The sequence below is a fragment of the Vicugna pacos genome, chromosome 18, assembly GCF_048564905.1.
Source record: "Vicugna pacos chromosome 18, VicPac4, whole genome shotgun sequence".
Classification (NCBI taxonomy): domain Eukaryota; kingdom Metazoa; phylum Chordata; class Mammalia; order Artiodactyla; family Camelidae; genus Vicugna; species Vicugna pacos.
The window spans coordinates 23,985,899-24,009,496 of NC_133004.1; the positions used below are offsets into that span (position 1 = coordinate 23,985,899).

Consider the following 23,598-nt stretch of genomic DNA (forward strand, 5'->3'; position numbering starts at 1 on the left):
AAACAAAGTGATGCCTGGTCCTTTTGTTGCATCTCTTGTACTACAAACAAGCATCCTTTTTACAGTCTATTTAGTGCCTCCTTTCCCACATCTCTGTGCTTTTTGTCAGTGATTTCACTGTTTAAAATGGTCCTCCAGCCCTGCAGCTTAGTTCTGCAGCACTGCTGAGCATTCCGAAGTGCAAGCAGGCTCTGAAGTGTGTTTTGTAGAAAACACCTGTGTTTGCTTGATAAGCTTTGTTCTAGCAGGAGTTACAATGTTGTAGACTGAGAGTTCATGTTAATACATCCACCAGAAACACAAAGCAAGGTTATGTGTTGATCAGTTGATGAAATGTGACCAGAGACGCAAAGAAAACTAACCTTGTGATTCCCCTAAGAGTAATGGTTCAGCATTTGCTAATTTAGTGCTCCTAACAAGTTTACAGAATGTAACTACTTCAAGTAATAAGAATCGACTGTATTAAGCTTTCCCTGTTCTAATTACAATGTGATTTCTCTCTCCTGATTGGATCAGAGTACTAAGATCATCTCTAAACTGTTATTTTACTAATTAAGTTATTTCTTCCACATATCAGTGGAGTCTGACATTTTCTATAGTAATTGAAGTTTCAGAGGTTCAAAAAAGCATAAACGGAAAAGAAAACTCTGAAATTAATTCCACCTTTTATGTGGAAATTCTTAATTATTTGCATATTTGAATATACACTATCTTTAAAGCTATCTCTAATGCTGGGCTTTTCATAATTTCAGGATTTTTCTTTTATCTCTTCTTTATGTATTTTAGGAGGACTTAAAAGGGTATTTCTTTTCCCAAAGCTTAACAATGAAAAATTAATGAGATCAATTTAATTGGCTGCTCTATTATCCCACACGAATGTGGGCAGAATAGTTACTTGAAATAAAGCTGGTGAAACAGAATTCCTGAACCAGAGAAACACTCTACTTAAATAGCTTTTCCAAATGGCACAATTTCAAAATGCCAAGTTGCAAGTGGCATCTCTGATGTCCACTATCCCTGTTAAAAAAAAAATCTGTTGCCACATTTGAGTATTCTACTGGGGGCAGGACAGGAGGCCAGGGAAGTGTTCGAAACTTCTAAACAAGAGTGAAGGACGGATACAATTCTAACCTCAGTACTTTGTTTTCACTCCGGCCAGTGTCCAAATGGTCTGAAAATGATCATACGGATCCAAGGATCTTTCACATAGTTGGTGCCAATGTTATGGGTGTAAGAGTTGCTTATGTCATAAAGAGAATTCTTAGGCACAGTTTTTCCACATCAGAGCTGAAATGCCATGATTTCATGATAAAATCACTTCATATCATTTCTGCTAACAGGAGACGTTCAGGCTCTGGTGGGAAGCAGGCTTGTATCCTCTTCTTTCTAACCTGCCCTCCTGACTTTTCCAGCTGAAGCCCCCAATCTCTCTCTCCTGTGCACATTCAGAAAGGGAGTCAGCAGTGCTGGTGCCTCCCACTTCCACCTCCATAACTTCAATCCCACCCACCAGGAACCATCCAAAGAAAAATAATCCTTAAAAAAGAAAATCGTATTAATATTTGCATAAAGCATAGCTCTTTTTATTCATCTCTGGCCATACTACGCAAAAACCTTGCACTTACTGGGCACACCCAGCTTCAAATCAAGGCACCCCTTTCCATTCAGATCGATGCTGGAGAAATTCCATTAAGAATGAAGGGCTCTTTTACTGTAGGGGAAAGGTGATGGCGGGGAGGGATATATTGGGAGTTTAAGATTAGCAGATACAAACTACTGTACGTAAAATAGATAAACAATAAGATCCCACTGCATAGCACAGGGAACTATATTCAGTATCTTGCAATAAATTATCATGGAAAAGAATATGAAAACGAATATATATGTATAACTGAATCACTTTGCTGTACAGCAGAAATGAACACAATGTTGTAAATTAACTACACTTCTACACTACTACAATTTAACTACAATTAAAAAGAAAAGAATAAAGGGCTCTGGAATAAAGGGGTAGGTGGATGAGAAAATCATGAAAGAGGAAGGTTAGATAAGTTTTTTTTGTTTGTTTGTTTGGTTTTTTTTGCCAGCCTCATTTCAGGTAGATAGTTGCTTCAGTTTCTGGCTCTGTACCTACACCCCCAGAGACAACTTGTCTCAGAGGTGATATTGAAGGGACTGGAGGAACTTCTATGACATTTTTTGAAAGTCATGACCTTTTTTGAAGCTGATCACTTCCTCCGCTTACTGGAAAACAGACCTGTTGGGCTTGGAGCCTTTACGAATACTAGCCTTTTGTTTTTCAGCAGAAATTTCTGATCAGCAAGAGAAGATAGATTTTAGACACTGCAGCCCACTTGGTGGTTCCTATTAAGCCCTGATTCATTTATAAAATAAAATGAAATCATAATAGTTACCATAAGCTTCCTTGTAATCATCTTAATGTATGTTTAATGTGACCCTTAGTTGTAAACTGAAGCTCAGTTCCCACATCAGTACTTTATTCCCCACTGCAAGAGCTCCTAACAAAACTCCTCTTTTACATTTTAACACAGCCCTGTGTTGCCTGATTATCCCCCGCTGTTCAGGGATATTAATGTCTCATAAATGTGTTGCCTCATTGTTGCCAGAGGGCTCTGAATCACAGCTTGCGCTGATGATGAAGCATCCCTGTAATGAATTAATTTATCTTAGAGCGTCTCTTTTCCTTTGAAGGCCAGGCGGGTTCTTTAGCGTCTTTACTGAATTAGATCATCTTTACCTACTGCATCTGTTATTGCTTTTGGGAAGAGACAAGTACACAGCAATACACATAGAACCATCTCAGCCTTCGAAGTATTCATTTCTCTTTCTTTCAACTCCCATTAAGTAAATATGTCTGAGCTCTTTGATAAAGATCACCATAGATCTTGGAGGACATATGCCTCTATGGATGGTTACGAATCCCCGGCCTCACTGGGTTTCTGTGAGGAGGAAATGATCTCATGTTTCCAAGCACTTCGTGGAGAATTGACACATGCAGTTTGCTCTCCGTGAACGATGGTCCCATACCTTTGGGGCTGCCAGATTTAGCAAAATAAATTTTAAAAATACAGGGTGCTGAGTTAACTTCAAATTTCAGATGCACAGTGAACATTTTTTAGTGTGAGTGTGTCCCAAATACTGCACCAGGACATCCTTACACCAAAAAGTTACTCGGTGTTCATCTGAAATTCAAAGGTAACTGGGCATCCTGTATTCTACCTGGCAACCCTCATCCCTTCCCCATCCTACTTTCTTGCTTCCAGTCCCCAGTTTTGTTCTGTTTTTCTCAATAGCAATATTGGTTGAGGAAATTGTGTAGGAAACATTAGGGAGATTTTCTTTTTTTCCTAATGAACACCTTACCTTTCTAGAATTTAGGCAGGAATTAGTTTTTTTTTTTTTAAGCATTGCAAATACAAATCCTTGTCGCAAGCACATAGTTTAGTGCCTGGCACATAATCGTGCTCAATGAATATTGATCGAATGAATGAATGAACCATTGCCTGGACAATGGATGGTTGGAATCTAAATGTGTTGAGAAATGTGGTAGTTTGATTTCAGCGAATGGGATCAATTGCCAGTAGATCAAAAGCATTACAGAGAAGAAAAACATGAATAATGACCTCACAAATACGTCCATGTCTTAATCCCCAGAACCTGTGGACATGTTGTTTTACATGGTGAAAGGGATTTTGTAGATGGCAAAAGGGACTTTACAGATGACCCTTGGTACGGATCTTGAGACGTGGAGATGCACGATCCAGGTAGGCTGAATGTAATCAGGAGGGTCCTCCTAAGAGGGGGAGGGCAGGTGGGTCAGAGTCAGAAAAGACTGTGTGACAGTGGGATGACAGAGAGAGACAGACTGGAAGATGCCACGCTGCTGGCTTTGAAGATGGAGGAGGGAACATCCAGGAGTGCAGGGTGCCCTCCAGAAACTGGAAAAGGCAAGGAGATGGACTCTCTTCCATGGGCTCTGGAGGGAAAGCAGCCCAAGGACCCGTTTTAGACTCCTGACCTCAAAGCCTCTGAGACAACAAACTTGAGGTAACTCGTTGCCACAACCTTAGAAAAATAATACAAGGGGAATATAAATAATAAACAAAGAAAGGTGTGAGCTAGGAGCCTGCCTAGCTGGGGGACGTCTGACAGAAAGATTTGTCTGGGACTAGGACCGGGAAAGCGGAGGAATGGAAATCAGCATATGAGCAGATAGAAAGGGTCAAAGAACACAGAAATTGGCAGATTCCCAAGAACTGAAGAGAATGAGTGTGTTAGTCTTCTGGGGCTGCCAGAACAAAACACCGCAGATTGGGTGGGTTAAAAAATTAATTTTCTCACAGTTCTGGAGGCTAGCAGTCCAAGGTCAAGATGGCAGCTGATCTGGTTTCCTCTGACGCCCCTCTCCTTGGCTTGCAGGTGGCCGCCTTCTCACCGTGTCCTCACTCCGTCTTTCCTCTGTGCGTGCACAGCCATCGTGTCTCTTTGTGGGTCCAAATGTCCTCTTACTAGGATGCCAGTCAGACTGGATTAGGGCCCATTCCATCCAATTCAGCACATAACAATAGGGCTGACAAATTGAGGAACAATCTGTAGAATAATCAGTTAGTGCTCCAGATTAGAGACGAAGGTGATCTATGACAATTCGGTGCAACCCAAAGCGATCCAGGACTGAATGCCAGACTGAGAAAGGACTTTAGCGGGACAGTTGGCAATCATTTGAATAAAGTCTGTAATTTGGGAAATAGTATTACATCAGTGCCTATTTCCTCGCTTTAATAATTGTGCCATGGTTATGTAAGATGTCAATGTTTGGGGAAGCTTGGGTGAAGAGTATATGGGGACTCTGTAGTATTTCTGCAACTCTGTAAAAAGTGGAATTATTTCAAAATGAAAAGTTAAAAATGAAGACAAATTAATAATTAACTAAAATAGGATAAACAAATAGAAGAGAGAGAGAATGAGAATGGAATTGGATGTGACAATGAAGGAAAAAGAGGGGAAAGGAAGCAAAGGGATACTGATTTTCATGAGGTCAGAGATTACATGTGCTGTTTCGGTTTCCAGTGACTCCCTGCTTCTGGGACAGTGCCTGGGACAGTGCCTGGGAGCTGGGGACGTAATATTCATTGAGGCACAAACTCTGAAGAGAAGGCAGTGGGCCCAAGGAACCCCACCTCACGTTCATGAGAGGGCTCAAATTTTAATCTCTGACAATGTCTCCAAAGACCGTTACACAATCAGTCTGTGTGTGTCTAAAGTGTTAATTCTTTGCATGTAAACATGTAAAATACATCGCCATCTTGGTAACTGAGTTTTGGTATCTCTTCTTTTTCTTCCCCCTCAATCCCCCCCCCTTTTTTTAACCTTTTTGTTCGTTTGTTTTGAGATACAATTCCCATACCATACAATTCACCATTTTAAAGTGTATTCAATGGTTTTCCGTGCAACTGTTATCACTAATTACAAAACATTTCATCACCTCAAAAAAGAACCCCGCACCCAGCGAGCAGTCACTTTACATCGCTGCCCGTCGCCCAGCCCATGATCAGCCTACTCTCGGTCCCTATGGATTTGCCTATTGTGGACATTTCACGTAAGGGGACCGTGCCTTATGCGCACCAGCCGCGTTTCAAAAGCTCAGCCCCCATGGCCACCAGTGGCCACGGGATTGGACGGCACGGGTTGGGTGTGCGCGGGGCGCCCAATCGCTCTCCAGCATCCGGAGGAGGCAGGTGCAGGTGGCGGGAGGCGGCGCGCGGGAGGCCGGGGGCCGGGGGCGCCGGGCGTGGCCCGGGAGCCGGCGGCGGTGGCTGGCGGGCGCCCAGGGCCGGGGCATGGCGGGCTGGTGGCGGGCGCTCCCGCGCGCCGTCCGGCGTTACCCGTGGCCCACGAACGTGCTGCTCTACACAGCGCTCTTCTCGGCTGGCGATGCGCTGCAGCAGCGCCTGAGGGGTGGCCCCGCCGACTGGCAGCAGACGCGGCGCGTGGCCACCGTGGCCGTGGCCTTCCACGCAAACTTCAACTACGTGTGGCTGCGCCTGCTGGAGCGCGCGATGCCGGGCCGCGCGCCGCGTGCGGTCCTGGCCAAGGTGCTGTGCGACCAGGCGCTCGGCGGGCCAGTGGCGATCTCTGCCTTCTACGCTGGTGAGGAGCCTGGTGGGGTGTGGGGATGTGATGGGGATTGAGGGGGTGGGGGTGGGTTCCGGGGCTGGAGCTGGGGGAAGGGGCTGGATCTGGTGACAGGGCCGGGAGCCAGGACTAGGGGACTGAAGCCAGGGCTTCAAGGAGCTGAGACATGGCAGGAGCCTGTGGCCTGGGGGCCAGGGACCAGGGTTTGAGGGCAGTGGGAAGGTCAGGCCGAGGATGGAGGTCGAGGTGCAAGGGCTAAGATGTCTGGGGACCGTGGATTAGACAGATTGAGGGGGAAGAAGTTGAGAGGTGGTTGCTGGAGAGGCCAGGGGTTAGGGGGCCTGGGTCCAGCAGGGTAGGGATCCAGGGGCCAGGGTCTTCTTTGGGATGCTGAGGTTGCATGTGGTCTGGGTCTGTAGGTTTCAGGGGGCCAGGGGCTGGGCTGGAACTGAGAGAAGCAGGGCTGGGGTTTATTTCCTTCTGAAAAAGGTCCATGGAAATGTTGATGAGATCCCCAGCTAGTTACCATAGCACTGCAACCCCTGTGACCAAGTTGTGGGTTGGGAGTTGTCCTGCTCCTTGGAAAATTCCTGTCTGGGGCTAGCGGCCTCCTTTCCACTGGCAGGACACCCCTTTCCAACTCAGGCACAAAAATGTGAGGGGATTCAGAACTGTAGGGGCAGAGCCGGTGGAATCTGAGGTCTGGCCTACTTTCTCAGAAAAATGTATGCTCGGGGCCATAGTCCTGCTTTGGTAACAAGATTTACCTGCCTGGTGGAGGGAGGGGGACCCCATCCCCTTAGGGTCAAAACCCACAGAATATGTGAAGAGACTTCAGACCCCTGCCACGAGAGGATTCTATACCTGTGAGTGTCCCAGGGAACCCCCTCCTCCGAAAGTCCAGCCTGGAGCCTGAGAGCCTGACTTTGGGAACCTTCCTTGGGGCCCTAAATTCTAAAAACAATAGAAGGGGCTCTGTGGCCTTCATCTTCATAGCATTTTCTATCTCCCTGAAGGGAGTGGGCAGGGGAGGAGCACCCATCCTCCAAGAAAATTCAAGGGCCCTGGGCCTGACCTTGGCATTGGCTGTTGGTACTTTTTTCTAACCTGGTCGAAGTGGTCAAGTCACGACCTTGAAGGAACCTCCACTGCCCTGTGAGTATTATTTGGGGAGCCAGAGTCCAACTGCACAGGAAACATGACTGATGCAGTGCCAGCCGGCCAGATGGCCGATGGGGTCAGTGAGGTCAGGGGACAGAAGACCTGAGAGCAGGGGCTGCCTAGTTTATCAGATCTCTGCCTGGTCCCAGGGTGTGACTTCCAGACCAGATTTGCAAACCAGTTCCTCGTGCCTGCTACTGCAGTGGCCTCTTCAAGAAGGGACTGGGAGCCTGGGGGCTGGGCGTTTAGTAATCAGATTCCTATTTAATCCTCAAACAATCCCAGTGAGGCAGGTACTTTATTCCCATGTTACAGATTTAGAAACTGAGGCTCAAAGGGGATAAATGACTTGTCTGAAGACAACACAATCCATGGCATGGTCTTCATTACAATGGAGGTTTCAGCATGCTTGAAACCAGAAAGGTGCTGCAGGAACAGGGCTTCTGGGGCCTATGGGTCAATCCTAGGGCACCGTGACATGGATTCCTGCCCACACTGCTTCTTTGCTTTGCTTTTCCGATTTCTGGGCCCCGGTTTCCTTCTCCTCAAATTAAAAAAGGGGTAAGTGGGACACAACATTGTAAAATGATTATAAATCAATAAAAATGTTAAAAAAAAAAAAGGGGGTAAGGGGGCAGGGGGTGAGTTGCATGTTTAAGGCACTTCAGACTTGGAAATTGCCTGTATCTTTGTTCTGGGGCCCCTTGGGAACTAGAGTAGTTGTGATTGAGAAGTCTGGCTTGGAATCCACACTTAGGTTGGACTTGGACCGCTGTCAACCTCCCCAAGCTCTTCCTCCTCTGTAACTCTACCATCCTCAGCTGAGGGCTAGGAGGGTCATGTGAAAGAACCTAACGAGCTTAGCCCTTAATTAGTACTGGGTAAGTGGAAGGAGATATTACCGATAAATTGGGCTGGGTTTTCTTATGAGTCCTGTTCTAAGAACCCCCTGCAATTGATCAAAAAGATCTTATTTTCCCTTCCTCTTAATCCGAGTTGGGGGAGAATTTTTAAAGCACTCTTTATTTTTACACCCTTCCTAAAAATAGGAAGGTTTTGTCTTTGCTCCCTGAATTCCTTTTCAGGGTTCTTGAAAGTTTTCCAGATGTTTTTCGGAACGCTGAATTGGTGTCCTGCTTTCAGATTCCAATTAGAAAGCCTCTTTGATGGAATGTCTGTAGTTGCTGTAATGCCCAGGGTCCTGCAGCCTTTTTGTAAAAGGCGGCAATTAAATTTAAAAATTTTAAACATTTCACAAAACGTTTTGAAGGGAGAGAGGAAAAGTCACCAAATAGTCCCACTATGCTAACATTGTGGGTTTTGTGATTTCTTACAGCTTAAAAAAAAAATGATTCTGCTATACTTTGTGCCCTACTTTTCTCACTTAATACTTATCATTGCTTTAAAATATACCTAGTTTTAGGATGGAGATTATCTTCTGTTTTCACTGTTGGGCCAGAAGGGACATAGCGAGAGAGTGAGAGTGGTGGTTACCTTGCATATTGGAATAGAAAACTTGAACATGAACCTCTTATACAGGATTCTTCCTATTGACTTTTTAAAAATATTTTTGGTGTTTGTTTTTGCAAATAGGTATGAGTATTCTCCAGCGAAAGGATGACATATTTTTGGACCTGAGACAGAAATTCTGGAATACATATATGGTAAGACAGACTTTTGAAGATGCAACCAAGATCTCTTTGTATCTTTTTCACGTTAAATACATTTTAATAAAAATATTCTTAAATTAGGGCCCCAGTTGGTTGGCACAAAGGTATAATGTTTTGACAGATCTTAAATTTGTTTCGCTATAGTTGAACGAGGAGCTTTAAGAGTGGTTCTATGTGAGTGTCTCTGAATTTTAGTCAGTGTTCACAGGGACCTCCGACGTTCTTGTATTTACTCTTGTTAGTGATCACAGTAAATTTTGGAGCCAAATAGGTTATTGCAAAATAGGAATAGTAGAAATGACACAAATGACCTTATTTACAAAACAGAAACAGACTCACAGACAGAGAAAACAAACTTAATGGTTACCAAGGGGAAAGGGACAGGTAGAGGGATACACTGAAAGTTCAGGATTTGCAGATACTAAATACTGTACGTAAAATAAACAGCAAGATCCTATTGTATAGCATAGGGAATTATATTCAATGCCTTGTAATAGCCTATAATGAAAAAGAACATGAAAAGGAATATATATATGTGTAACTGAATCCCTATGCTGTACACCAGAAATTAACACAACATTGTAAACCGACTATAATTAAAAAAAAAAAAAGGAATAGTAGAATGTGAGTGGCATAATGGAATTGTTCCCACATTTAGAGCCAATGTTTCCAGGTGTGCATTCTGGTGAGTCCCTATGAAAGGCACCTTCTTAATATCACACAGGTATTTACAGAGAAGGAAGATGTTTCCTAGGGTTATTCCTAGGCTTGAAGCAAGTCAACTGTTGCACTGTGTGCCCAGTACCAATACATATAATCCAGTCCAACAAATAATTCAGTTATTCAATGAAGATTTACTGAGCAGTGTCCTCAAGGCCTGGCAAAGTCAGGGATGCTTTCCAGCGCTGGTATAGAGCATGTTTGATTCTATTAAAGACAACAAGGTGAATTTTCAGCATTCCAGAGTGTGCACAGACTGGCTTAGGGCTTCACATCTACTTAATTCCCTATCAAAAGCAGTGCCATGCCACCCCCAGCTATCACCTGCTCTGCTTCTAGCATCTTCTGTTGAAAGACCCTGAGTGTCAGAACCAGCATCACCCGCTTGATAGCTGGAGGCAAGTGATGAGGAGGGTGGAAGCCACATGCTTCCCCTGGGCCTCTCTACCCGAGTACAGTTCCTTCTTGTTTCCCGGGGGAAAATGCTCAGAACTCTTTTTTTTTTTTTTAATTATTTATTTATTTACAGAGGGGGAGTAATTAGATTTGTTTGTTTATTTTTAAATGAAGGTACTAGGGATTGAACCCAGGACTCCGTGCATGCTCAGCTCCGTACCACTGAGCTATATTCTCCCCTCCCCCTACCTCATTCAGGACTCTTGTTAACTTACCTTGGAGCGAAAATTGTGGGCCCAGGGTGACATCCAAATGTGATTTTCTTCTGCTTTATTTTGGAAAAAGGAACAGGTTTTCCCATTATGTCATAGATCCTGTGGTGATAGGTACATCTGATATTCATACAAAGACCAAGCAAGCAGAATTGTGAAAGAAAAGGGGCTTTCAGCAAGGATTTGCAGATGTTTCAGATTCTCCTCCCTTAGCAAAGACACACAGGCTATCTTTGTTGGGCAGAAACATGGGGACTTCTGCACCCCTTTTTAAAAAACAGTGGTTCCAGATGAGTCAGTTGAATCGATCCTCCTGAGAAGAAAGAGGGTACCAGCCTTCTGTTGCTTAGCACCATTTGGGGACTTTCCTGAAGATCTCCCAGAACAAGACTTAGGGGGAGGGGACAGCTCAGTGGTAGAGTGCATGCTCAGTATGCATGAGGTCCTGGGTTCAATCCCCAGTACTTCCATAAAAATCAATCAATCAAACAAACAAACCAGCTATGGGGTTATTGTAACCAAGTTCACATAAGAAATAATGAAGCAGTAGGAAGAAGAATGATTTGAGAAATACTTAGGCAGAATTGGCAGGTCTTGATTGATTGGAAGTAGGGGTAGTGGGCAAGGACACATCCAAGGGTGACCCACCCACATTTGCTGGGTGTCACTCAGCATCCTCTAAGCAAGAGCCCACTTTTCTCTCCTAGTTGTTTATTTGCTTACTTCTCTATTATCAGCATGGATTCAGGGATTCCCATTTTTCCAATGGCTAATAATTCATTGCTGTGTTTGATTATTTTTGGTGTGCAGATATCCCAGATTTGAGCCATGAGAGTCCCTTCAGGTTGGCTCCTATGTCCTTTGGACAAACCCCTACTCCCATCCTTTCTTTTTTTATTTAAAGCCACTTCCTTACATTAAGTCATAAAAGATGTTCTAGGTTCGTCTGGTACATTTACCTGCCCTGAAATCGGCAGGTAATGGAATCAGCCATTTCTCTGAGGAGTCCTGTTGCTTTTTGTGGGGAATGGCATAGAAGACCAAGACCAACTGCATGTTAGGTGATGCTACACTCTGCAGGAAAAAAACTGCTGTGAAGAAGTGAAGTCATGTTTGGATGGGTTTAATCTTCTGATAACTTTTCCTAAAGTAGTAAGTTCTTAAATGAGTGTATACTTTAAACTTTTAATAGCTTTTATTGCAACAGTTTATCGTAGAAACTTTAGAAAATAAAAATTAGTAAGAAAAGAAAAAACTACCACCTTTATATTACATTGTCATAGGGACTATTTGAAAAACCTCTAGGTTTTTTTTTTTTTAAGATATAATTTACATACTAAGACCTCTATCTTTCAAAAAAATCCATAATAATGACCTTTTTGTCAATAAGTATAGGTTAAAGCCTGTTAAAATAAATCCATCTTAAACGCTAAACTTATTCTACAGCATGAAATAGTTAGAATATATTATTAGCAAATCACCATAAAGAATGGTTTGGTCTATAGTTTTAAAAATTCAGTAATGATCCTGTATTTTATAAATATATTACTGCATCATTTGCTTGGGCAAACAGGAAAATTATAATATACAAATAACATGTTATTTTAAAAGCAGTTGTCTTCTGGAATTGGTCCTGATTCTGGTAGACTTTTAATTGTAGATCTGTGAATATAGCTAATAAAAATCTTTATGCTTGTGCCTAACAGCTTTTTGTACAACTCCCCACCCTCTTCCACTCGAGAGACCATAAATAGTCTAATTTAATCAGCTTAGTCTGAAATATAACACCACCTCCACATTCTAGCTGCCTGGCTTTCTTAATGCTTTATGGAATGAACTGTGTGATTGTTTCATGTGATTAAAAGGCATTCTAATAAGGTTTTTCTTTATTCCAGAGTGGTCTGATGTACTGGCCTTTTGTACAGGTGAGTTTCAAACCACTTAGAGTGCTAACTGGTGGGTTTGGTTTATATGGAGCCCTAAGACTGTCTCTATGTTACAGCTGGCCAACTTCAGCCTTGTTCCTGTTCACTGGAGAACAGCTTACACTGGACTCTGTGGTTTTCTGTGGGCCACCTTCCTCTGCTTCTCACAACAGGGTGGTGATGGCACGTTGAAGTCAGCTTTCACTCTCCTTCGTATAAAGGGGACACGCGAGGTTGAAAAGGCCCCACAGAAATGACAAGTTGAGAACTCCCTGAAAGTGGCTAATTTTTTAAAGGCAGTGGATTGACTGCAGATGAAATACTTTGCTTACCACTTGTGTACTCCATTTTGAAGAATTACTATTCTGTAGACTTGATTGTTTCTTAACTAGTGATGATAACTTTCAATTTTATTCGCATCTCCCTTTTTTCCCATTCTAATCTGAAAGGATTACTTCTCTAATACTTCGGCTACTATCAATAACAGTGGCAAAGTGGCATTTTATAATCACTACTATTTCTAGTCTAATATTTTGTTGCCAGTTGATTTAAGGAACCCTCATTTTGATTGTATACTTCTCTCCTCTGAAGTCTCAGGTTATCTCCTAAACATTTTTGGATCAGATTACCTTTTATAACAAAAACAGTCCTTATAGTAAATTTCTGTTTACACAGAATTCGATCAGGAAGATTGAATCACCAGGTTTTCCCCTAAAATACTGTATAACTTACTGTTATGCTGATACTAAGGTTCTATAAGTACATTTTATATCAAAAAACAAAACAGTGTATGATCATTGTGTTCTGTACAGAATGTAATTTGGCTGATGTCTTCTACTTTTATAGTTTTTAAGTATTCTTTAATGCTTTTTAGCCTTCAGCATATTTACTTGGCTAAACATTGCATTTCCTTGACATACGAAATATACAAAAGGAGGGGGAGGGTATAGCTCAAGTGGTAGAGCGCATGCTTAGCATACACAAGGTCTTGGATTCAATTCTCATCACCACCTGTAAAAATTTTAAATAAGTAAACCTAATTACCTCCCCCTAAAAAATAAAAAAAGAAAGAAATTTTGAAAAAAAAAAGAAATATATAAAGTATTTGGCTTTTAAAAGAAATATATTGACTAAAGTGTCTAAAAAAAATTAAGTTTTCTTTTGGAAGGAAGAATTCTATTTCATAAAGTTCCAGGGAAAATAGTTGCCCAAAATTCACAGTGATGTCCTATTTTTTAAATTAGTGCTTTAACGAATCTTTATAGGTAATCTTTAAGGCAGACATGAGAAACTCAATCCAGTTTTTCAGATTTACGCAGTTTTTCTAACTTCAAAACCAGTGGGTTTAAGAATTATGTGAATAATTCAAGAAGTTTTAGCAATTTTCATCCAAGAATCGCATCACTATTCTGTTGCTTCCAGTGGAGTGTTTCACAAATGTAAGGATGTGAAGGGCTGAGATGTTAATATATTTATCTTCAGAATTTATATTTGAGATTAACTTAAGAATGTATTCCTAAATATTTTAAGCATATAATTTATATAAATTGTAATATAAATTTATATGTCATAAGTATATAACTTCTAAGTATATGATTTATTTCAATTTAATAGGTGTTAATATATTTTACATTATTGGGACAACAGTAAGAAAACTTCTAAATAGTTTATTTCTAAAATAATCTGTGTTTTGCATAGTTTTAAAAGTAGCTGATACAACAGAAAAGCTATTTCACAATACATGACATGTTTTGTTATTTAAAAAGTATATCCAGACCAGTGACTGTGCCTCAGCTTTGAATAATGCAGATGCTTCTGTCCAGCTTACTTGTAATTAAAAATCATGCATAATTTGCAAACCTATCAGTCTTTTTCATTTCTAGGAAAATTAATGAAAGTCATTCCTTTATCTATATCATAGTTTGGTTTGGTTGGAAAGAATTAGGCAATGTGAGAGTTTGCCTGTGTTTAAAATTTTCTAATACCAAGCACGGGAGTGGCATGTAAAAATACTTTCCTCAAAATCTATCAGAAAGGTGATTCAGCGGACAAAGTGACTGATTATTTGTCCAGTACACAGTCAGTGAAATTTGGCATTTAGGGGTTCATAAAAATGAAGGGTGCTTTAGGAAAATTTTATCTTATTTGTATGGATGCTTTTGGGGCCAAAATAAGAAAACTGTTTAATGGATGAAAGGAATTACAACTACAAAAGATTTAGTTCAAAGAGGGAAACATTTTTACATTCTAGTACTTCAGTGATAATTCCAATTTTGGTTTTTAATACTTCGAAGAAAATGTTTTACTTCTTTTACTATAAAATGTATTGATAAAGAGATTTAACTTTGGTGTTCAGGTTGTATCTAAGTAGGGCCTCCAGATCAACTATGTTAACCAAAACCGAACTAAAAGTCTCTTCAGGTTAGCAAAAAAAAAAAAAAAAAAAAAAATTAGTCTCTTTAATTAAGGTAGATAACCCAGAACTACAATTTCTAATTCATCCATTATTGCTGTATACTTTCTCTATATCTCTTCTAAGAATCGTCATCCTTTAGGATTCATTTGAAGCTATTGAAAAATATTTTCTTTTGCAAGATGGACAGTTTATGTTGAGTGGAATTTTATGTGAACTTCTGCAGGGTGTTTGCCAAAACCACTTATATCCAGAACATGCTTAACAATATATTCTGGAGGCAGCTTTTGTTTAAAATTATGTTCATCTCCTGAAAGAATTAGAAAGTTAATGGATTTTTGTGCCTGAAGATCATGACTTTGCATTGGCTACATTTAATCTAGTTTTACCGATATTTAGAAACCAAATCACGGAAAATGCAATTAAAAAACTACTGAGGTGCGTAGGATATAGCTCAGTGGTAGAGTGCATACTTAGCATGCACGAGGTCCTGGGTTCAATCCCCAGTACCTCTATCAAATGAATAAACCTGATTACTTCCCCCCTCCAAAAAAATATTGAGAAAGTTCTTATTTATTTATTTGTTTATATTGAAGTGTAGTTGATTTACAGAAAATTATTCTTTTAATACTGTCAACGGCCAATAAGTGGAAGGGGAAATCCGGACTTTAAAGATAAAGGATGACGGATGAAGAGCTGTAAACAGCAGCCAACCAAGTGAATAAAAGGGAATGGTTTACAGCTGACTAACATGATTGGTATTTATCAGTTAAAAAGGTATTTCTTTTTAGTTCTCTTCCCCATTGTAAGTCTGTCTTTCCTTAAATCTTTATTCGTCCATACCTTCTGTCCTCTTTCCCTGTTGAGTGGCCATAATAAGCCCCCTTCTCCTGTACTTCATCCCTCCCCAGCCACGGCCACCCAGACACTGGGGGCTGGCAGGAGGGGGCAGAATAATTGTAATGAGGTTATAGGGACCAGCCTATTTAAGTCATATGACAGCTATGCTTTAGAGAGATGGTAGCAGAGACCCCTATTTTGGAATTTCTTCCCCCAGAGGGGAGAAAAGGAAGAAGGATCAGCTCTAGAGAGAATCTTGAAGTAAGGGAACATTCTGGAGGCAGCTTCTATTTGCAATTAGGTTCATCTTCTGAAAGTGTTAGAAACCTGATGGGTTCTCATGCCAGAAGATTTTGACCTTGCGGTGTCCACTTTCTTTTCAGAGATCCCCCCGTTCTGGATGCCCTGTCCTGCATTCTCTCCAACTTAGTGCTGTATCTTCCAGATCAGATCTCATCTCTTCCTCACCTCTCCAAACTCCCATTCTCTCCTGTGACTGACTTGAGCTACATTTAGAAAAGTAGGTTTATTAAGCTAACTCACTGAGATGCGGATGACAGCCTTTATGGCTAAGTTGTTTTTTTTTTTTTTTAATTGCTAACAAAAACGAATCTCTGGATGGAATTTTAGAAACTATTGCTGTGCTGAAAGGAGGTAGAAAAGAAGAGGGTATATTTTTGGCAGGAGACTTCTGATACACTTTACATTATGACGTTCATTTCCCATTGCATTAAAACCGGCCATGCACTTCAACTAAAAAATTGAAGAAAAAAAAAAAACCTGAAACACCAGCCAGGCAAAGATCATTGCAATGTATTGTGAAACTTTCCACAATGGATGATCTTTATCTGTTTGCATGTTTGTATTCCCTACCGGACTGAGCTACTCGAAGGAAGAATATATTTCTTATTCATATTTGTCTCTGAAACGTCCCACACAGTGTCCAGCACATGGTGGAAACTCTAACACTGTTGAGTGAATGAAGGTAATTGGATTTCTCATCTGTCGTTTTTTTTGGCCCAGACTGGTTCTGAGGAGTCCAGACTGATGGCCCTTTCATCTTCACCCCTTATATTCAGGCAGCTGTCCTGTCTTACGCTCAGCACAGCCCAGACCTTCACATGCTTTGGCCCCAGGCCCAGAAAATTGTGTTTTCTTGGAGATGGTTAAGACTTGTGGGCTTTGATGCCCTGATATAAACCTCCAAAAACCATCTCTTCACACCCCTCCCCAGCTCTGCAAGGCCTGTATTATTTGTTCTTGAGAATTGGAGGAAATCATGGTAGTTGGGCCTTCTCCAAACCACTAAATTACCCTTTGTGATGGTTGATTTTATGAGTCAGCTTGACTGGGCCACAGGGTTATTTGGTCAAAAATTATTCTGGGTGTTTCTCTGAAAGTGTTTTTGGATGAGATTAGTATTTAAATTGGGGGTGGAGAGGGTATAGCTCAGTGGTAGACTGCATGCCTAGCATGCATGAGGTCCTGGGTTCAATCCCCAGTACCTCCATTAGAAATAAACAAACAAACAAACAAACAAACAAACCTGATTACTTCCCCCTACCTCCAAAAGTACTTAAATTGGGAGACTGAGTCAAGCAGATTGTCCTGCCTAAGGCCTCGTCCACTCAGTTGAAGGCCTGAATCGAACAAAAAGACTGGTCTCCTCCCAGGTAATAGAATTCTTACTGCCCGACTGCCTTCAAACTGGGACATTGGCTTTTTTCCTACCTTTGGACTTGACACTTTGGCTCTTCCTGTGTCTCAAGTCTGTCGGCCTTCACATGGGAGCTGCAGTGTCAGCTTGCCTGGTTCTAAGACCTACAGACTCAGCATGGAACTTAATTAAATTCTCTGGGGTGTCCAGCTTGCTGCCTCACCCTGCAGATCTTGAGCCTTGCCCGCATAATCATGTGAGCCAAGCCTTATAATAGATCTCTTTCTCTCTAGACACAATCCTATTGCTTCTGTCTCTCTGGAGAACCCTGAATAATATCCCCCCTTTATGTATGTTAGTTTTCCTTAGTTTGTGGTTCATGCACTGTGGCTGCCTGTGGGTGATGACCACCAGCTCACAACTGTTACAGATTTACTCTGCACATCACTTTCTGGGAGCCCTGAAATCATAATATGCAGGTGGTCATCCACTCCTACTCGACTCATACTCATCTGTATAGGACAACACATCTGTATGACCTGAAAATGGAAATTCAGCCAGGTAGCCAGGTCATTGCCAAATAACAGAACTGACTACATTTCACTTTAGGTTGACAGTGGATGGGAGATGTAGGTTGTGAATTCTGTGAATATGGGGGACTGAGAATTAATTCCAGTTAGATGGTAAGCCATTTTGGAGCTGAGACATCTCAGTGCTTGATTATGCTTCCTAGTGAAGGGCTAGGTCAAGACTGATACTCTACCTCGATACTGAGGTCAGATAGTTGCTCAGACACCTGCTATGTCTGAATATTGCCTTTTTAGTATTCATGGTGAATAACTATTTGTTCATTTTTTAATACTCATATCTGTGTCCTGTCCCTCTGAGCCATGGAGCTAGACTACTCTTTTTTCATATTTTGGGAGGAAAGGATTGTAAAAGCAATACCAGTTGTTTCATTTCAAAATTTAAACGTTATGTATGGATATAAAATTTTGGGTGCAATGTGATTTCGTGTCATGAAAAATAAATGAATTTTTTTTTTTAGTTAAATATTGCAAATGACTCTGGCTGTTTTGTGTTATTGGTGGTATGAATATTCTGGGAAATACTAAAGGAAATGAGATTTACATCCTGTCATCTTTCCTAATCATCTTTATTGGAAATGCAAGATTCATGCCTTTACTTTGGGTTGAAATACAGGTGGTCCTTACCTGTCTGTATGTACTCTTTGTTACTTAATGAATTCTTGCAAAGGTTTAGTCTACTGCCTATGTATTATGTACTCTAATAGAGCTAAAAATTTAGAATTAAAATTGTTCCTAAGTGAGTTCTCAAAAATCATTCTTTTTGAGCATAAAATAGGAAAAAAAATGCAGTATGAAGATTCCTTTCATTAATACTGAGGAGGCCAACTTGAGCTTCAACTGCAAGTTACTGAAGCTGCTGCTCCCACCATCCACTAGTCACGTGGCTCTTTTGGTCTCGAGTTCCCTCATTTTTTCCCGTAATTTAAATTCTCTCCTGCTGTCTTGAGTGGAATAGACTTCCTTAAACACATTTAATGAAGGAACTGCTAATACATGTTTGAAAAACAAGCTGGATTGTTCTGGAGTTGAGTTCAGCTAACATGTACATGTCTATGCTGTTTGTGGACGTACATACACACATGCGTAAGGTCACATTCGATCTTTCTGTGGCTCCCTTTCTGTAATAGTACGTCTTCATCCCAGGTCACTGTCTGTTCAACATTATAATCAAACTGTTGTGGATATAATAGGAATAGTAAGTAATGGTCAGGAAGTTAACTTGGAAGGTGGGAGATGGAATTCCCTTCCTTGTACCCAGCACTTAGCTTTTAGTTCTGCAATTTGAATGGGAATAGAACAAATGAAATAAAGCTACCTGTAGGGTTTAGGTTTGTTAAATTTTCATGGATCATTCTACCTGAATGGTCTTCTGTGTAAGGGTTTCAAATCGGAAATCTGAAACAGAAACTACTAAACCAGAGTGAAAATACTCCCTGTTCACTTGACTTCAACAGCAGGCCTCTAAATTGACGATTAGGAGAACGTTCTTAGGGGGGAAAATAAGTGTGTTAGTAAAGGTTCTTGTTCGTTTTGGCCAGTCTTACTTTATGTTATTTTTTTGCTCCTAAAAGAAAGTGGGAAAAAGTCAGTTTATGCATGGGTTGAATGCCAGAAAAAATGCTTAATAACATTTAGAGGACTTAATAAAGGGAAATGAAGTATTAAATTAATACACTGAACAGTAAGATATAAACCCACCAGGCAGAAATTATAATTTGCCAAGTTTTTGCAGACTTTTTTTGCTCCATAATGATAAATAATACTAAAGTGAACAATGATTTCCAGGCTTTTGGCCAATAATGAATTTCTGAGAATACTACTAGAGAAGTTCCTGAAGATGATGTGCAAAATTTTTGAACAGAGTTAATGAATGCAGGTAGTTTATTTTACCCTCTGGGGGAAATTATAAAGAGCAACGTATACATCTTGAGTCATTTCTCAACGATTTGGAGCAATGAAACTTCTACCTGAAGAAATGAAGAACTTTGCGCTCCTTAAAAGAAAAAAAGGTGTGCAAAATAGTCAATTATAAAGTGAAAGCTGGAAGAGGCAAATTTTAAATGCAAATGCATTAAAATAATGATAAAGCATACAAACAAATATTAAAAGCAAACATTAACATTTATGTATTACTCCCCGCTCTGCCTCCTCTGCTACAGACTGGTTTCCTCTTCGTCCCATCAGAACATCTGACATTTGCTCATGTGTCCTCTCCTAGGATGTTTTGTCCTTGCCTCCTTTTTATTCAAATTCCACTTGTTAATCAAATGTGAAAAAAAATTTTTTTAAACTAGGCTAATATTCAACCCTGTGCTTGCTCCAGCCAGGATGGGGTTCCTAAGGCTTTCCCTTCCACTTTTTTCCCCTCCGGCTTAAGGGGACTAGAGTAATTTAGAGGGCTGGGCCATGTCTGAGTCACAGATGTGTCCATCTTGCTGAGAAATGAAAATGCAGGCATTGACGAAGGCTGCTGCACAGCTTCTGGGCATGGACCCAGGCTGCCCTTGGCTTAGGCAGTGACTGAGATGGTCTGTGAGCCTGGACTTGGCTCCCCTTTGCCCCAGTGCTCACCCCAGAGAGGCTGCCGGTGGGGGTGCCTTTCTGTGCTGACTCAAGTCCTCTCTAAGCAGTCTCTCCAGCCTCAGCCCCTAGGAGCTCGGACCGCAGTCCCTGTCCATTTGACCTCCCTCTGTTAAGGAATATATCTCCCAGGGCAAGATTATCTGACTCTTCATTTGTTCTTCACAAATCTATCAATCATTGCAGAAACTTTATGACTTCAGCCCTCTGGGACTTGACTTTTCCTACTCAGAGGTTAGTTTTCAGACTATAAGAACTATTTAAAAATCCTTCCAGGATGAGTTTCCAAAGCCTGTTTTGAAATCCAAAAGCTAATAATTGACTGACTTCTGGATTATCACGATGTTTGGGGTGAAGAAAACATGTGCGTGGTTAGATGTTATTTACTGGAACAATTAACACAATGATTTTTCGTTTTTCCATTGTTTTATAGTGCTTCTCTTTTTAAAACCATATAATTCTTAGAACTACTCTTTTTCCATTTATGCTGTCACTATTAAATTAGCCCACCGTGAGTGGGAGCCCCTCCAACAAAGGACTCTAGAGTCTGTCTAAATTAAGATCAACAAGCACTCCTCTCAGTGAAGAGGATTTAGCAACGTTCTCCTGTGCTTGCTGGGGTCTCTGGACCACCTATGATGTCCGTAAGTTGTCCGGGGGCTTCTGATGCAAGAAATTGCCCTCCTTGGGCCTGAATCACGTACCATCAGAGCAGGAATTGCTGGCTCTGCACTGGGCTCCTCGGAAAACAGTCTCTCACAGGATCTGAGCATCCATACTCAGTGTCCTGTTATTCTTTGAGTCATGGAAGTGGAATCTCACAAGGTCGGTGTGGTTCTCAAGGCCTCCTTGCTACAAGACGAAGCCAAACCTGAGTCCTCTGGCCCATTCACCTGTAGGTGGGGGTGGCCTCCTGTCCTCAGTTCATTGCCAGATGCTGTAGTGCTAGAGGACATCACCCCTTCTCCCAGACCCCTTGGGGTCAACTGAGTGGACATCAATAGGAAAGAGTCCACACACTTTGTATTATGGATGATCACCTCTCCCTCTTGGTCAAGTGGCAACGTCACTTCCTAGGGAAGGACTTCTATTTCCTAAAACTCTCAATCACCAAGGTTTAAATTGATACCAAGGTATCAAAGAATCCATTCTGGTATTCACCCTGAAATCAAGATTCAAGGTTAAGTACTGCCTTCCGTTTTATTCCCCCAGGATTAAGGGGACTAGAGGCAAAACAGAGGCGCTTAAAATGGTCTAACTTCAAACTGTCCTCCCCTTCTGCTCCCATAGGTCAGGTCCCCAGGCCAAATCGCCCTCCTTATCACCCGGAACAGCTGCAGTTTACCCCCAAGTAGCCGCCTCCAGTGCCCTGCCAGCCTGTGAAATCATTTAGAGAAGGGAATCACACCATCCAGTGGACAACGGAGTCACCTCCACCCTCTTGTTACTCCAAAGTCTGCCCCCGAGAGCCCCTGCTGGTTCACTCTGTTCCCAAGTGCAACCTCCGTGTGGCCCTGCCTGCTGTTGCCATGCCCTCCACCCCCTGGACTATGAGTCTATGTGACTAATAACCTGCTATGAGACCCACCTGTTCAGTGTTCAGCCCCTCCCCACAGCTTTAGGGTGGGAATTCCCGCCCCACCAACAAGTGAAGAGGAGGCCAATCAAACTCTTCTGATCTGCACTTTGTGGAAGGCATTACCCTGCTATGATTAGCCTCATGGGCTCACAGCTATTTGGGTAAGAGTCCATTCGTGTTTGCAAGAAGTCTCACGTGGCTGGAAGGTGGTCCACATGAAGGGGATGAGCAGGAATTAAGGCTACACAGGCAAGGCCTTGGTTATTCTGTTAAAGTGTGGACTCCGGGTAATGGGGAACCTGAAGTAATTTATAGCAGGGAAGTAACATCAGATCTTCACCTTAGAAAGTTCATCCTCACAGCAGCATGCAAAATGGATCCAAGGGAGCTCGAGATTGGAACCACCAAGATTAGGGAGGAGTCCACTGTACTAGCCCATGGAAGAGGCAGGAAAGGCTGCATCAGAGCCATGGGAGCAGAAAGGAAGGGAAGGAAGTAAGGTCTATCTGGTAGTTGATTGGCTATGGAGTGGGCGAGTCAGAGAGATAAACCATGGCTCTGATGCCTCTTGCCTGGGTGATAAGATGCACAGAGGTTTTATTAGAAGACAAAAGGGGAGGGGGAGGAGGGTTCTAAGGGCAGATGCTGAGTTCCCTTTCAGACATGTTGCTTTTGAGAAGCCCACAGACATCCAGCAGACAAGCAGATAAATCAGGGTGGAGTCAGGAGAAGGGTGAGGTTAGATATAGGCATTCAAAAGTCACTGGCATCCAGGTGAACGTCCAGTCGGGGGAGTGGGTGAGCTTGCCCTGTGCCTACAGTGAGAGGGAGAAGACTCATTTAGCTGAAGATGGCCCCTTAGAGAACATGCCCACTTACGAAGTGGTCCGAAGATGTTACAAAGGAAGCAGGGAGAAAAGAGCCTAATGTCAGGAAGGGAAACTAAGGCGAGTGGCACCCCAAAAGAAAGAAGGTGGAGAGAATTTAAAAGAATGAAGATGGGGATAACGTTTATACGATGCTACAGAGAGCTTAAGTAACTAAAAAGACGAATTTCTAATGCATCAGGAAATTAGGGGGCATTGAGACAAGATTTTGTGGAGCTTTCAAAAAGAAATCAGTGAGAAGTGAGATGGTGACAAGGAGTGAAGAGTTTCAGAAGCTCAGCTGTGAAAGGTAGAGATAGAAGGTGGTACCTGAAGGAGCAGAAAGGAGGATGCTTTGCTTGCAGAGGCTTTGGCAGGCTCTTCTGTTCAGGGAAAGAGACAACTAAAGATAAAGCAGAATGGGAAATTAGTGGAATGAGGTCTTTGACGTCGTTTGACTGGATAGTTTCCAGGGTACAAAGGAGCCATGAGACTTCAGCTGCAAAGCTGGACCCCTTGTCCTCTGAAAAAAAAGGGGAAAGAGCAGAGGTGAATGGAGAAGAACAGATGGATGCTTGAACGTAGGAAGCAGGTGTGGGAAATTGAGGGTTCAGGACTTCTGGCCTCTAGTATCGAGGGCACGATCATAATTCAGGAAAGCAGCGAAGCTCTGGAGTGGCTCTTGAGATGGGCAAGGGAGTTGGCCATGGCCATTTGATGGTCTTAGGGGGTTTTGATGGCTTTATTAAATGCTGATCAAAAGCCTTACAAACTAT

General features: G+C 42.0%; 1 protein-coding gene across 3 annotated transcripts; it reads left to right on the top strand.

The window, feature by feature from the left end:
- Positions 1-5,575: 5,575 nt before the first annotated feature.
- On the top strand, positions 5,576-23,597 carry MPV17L (MPV17 mitochondrial inner membrane protein like). 3 transcript variants are annotated; one of them, XM_072942664.1, is made up of 4 exons: positions 5,576-6,168; positions 8,908-8,978; positions 12,268-12,297; positions 21,668-23,597. In XM_072942664.1, exons 1-4 carry the CDS (start codon positions 5,859-5,861, stop codon positions 21,758-21,760), a joined length of 504 nt encoding a protein of 167 aa, XP_072798765.1. In that variant the 5' UTR covers positions 5,576-5,858; the 3' UTR covers positions 21,761-23,597. The 3 variants fall into 3 exon arrangements, with proteins under 3 accessions (XP_072798765.1, XP_031543430.2, XP_072798766.1); XM_031687570.2 differs by lacking the exon at positions 21,668-23,597 and adding an exon at positions 12,375-12,554; XM_072942665.1 differs by lacking the exons at positions 8,908-8,978; positions 21,668-23,597 and adding an exon at positions 12,375-12,528.
- Position 23,598: the final 1 nt, after the last annotated feature.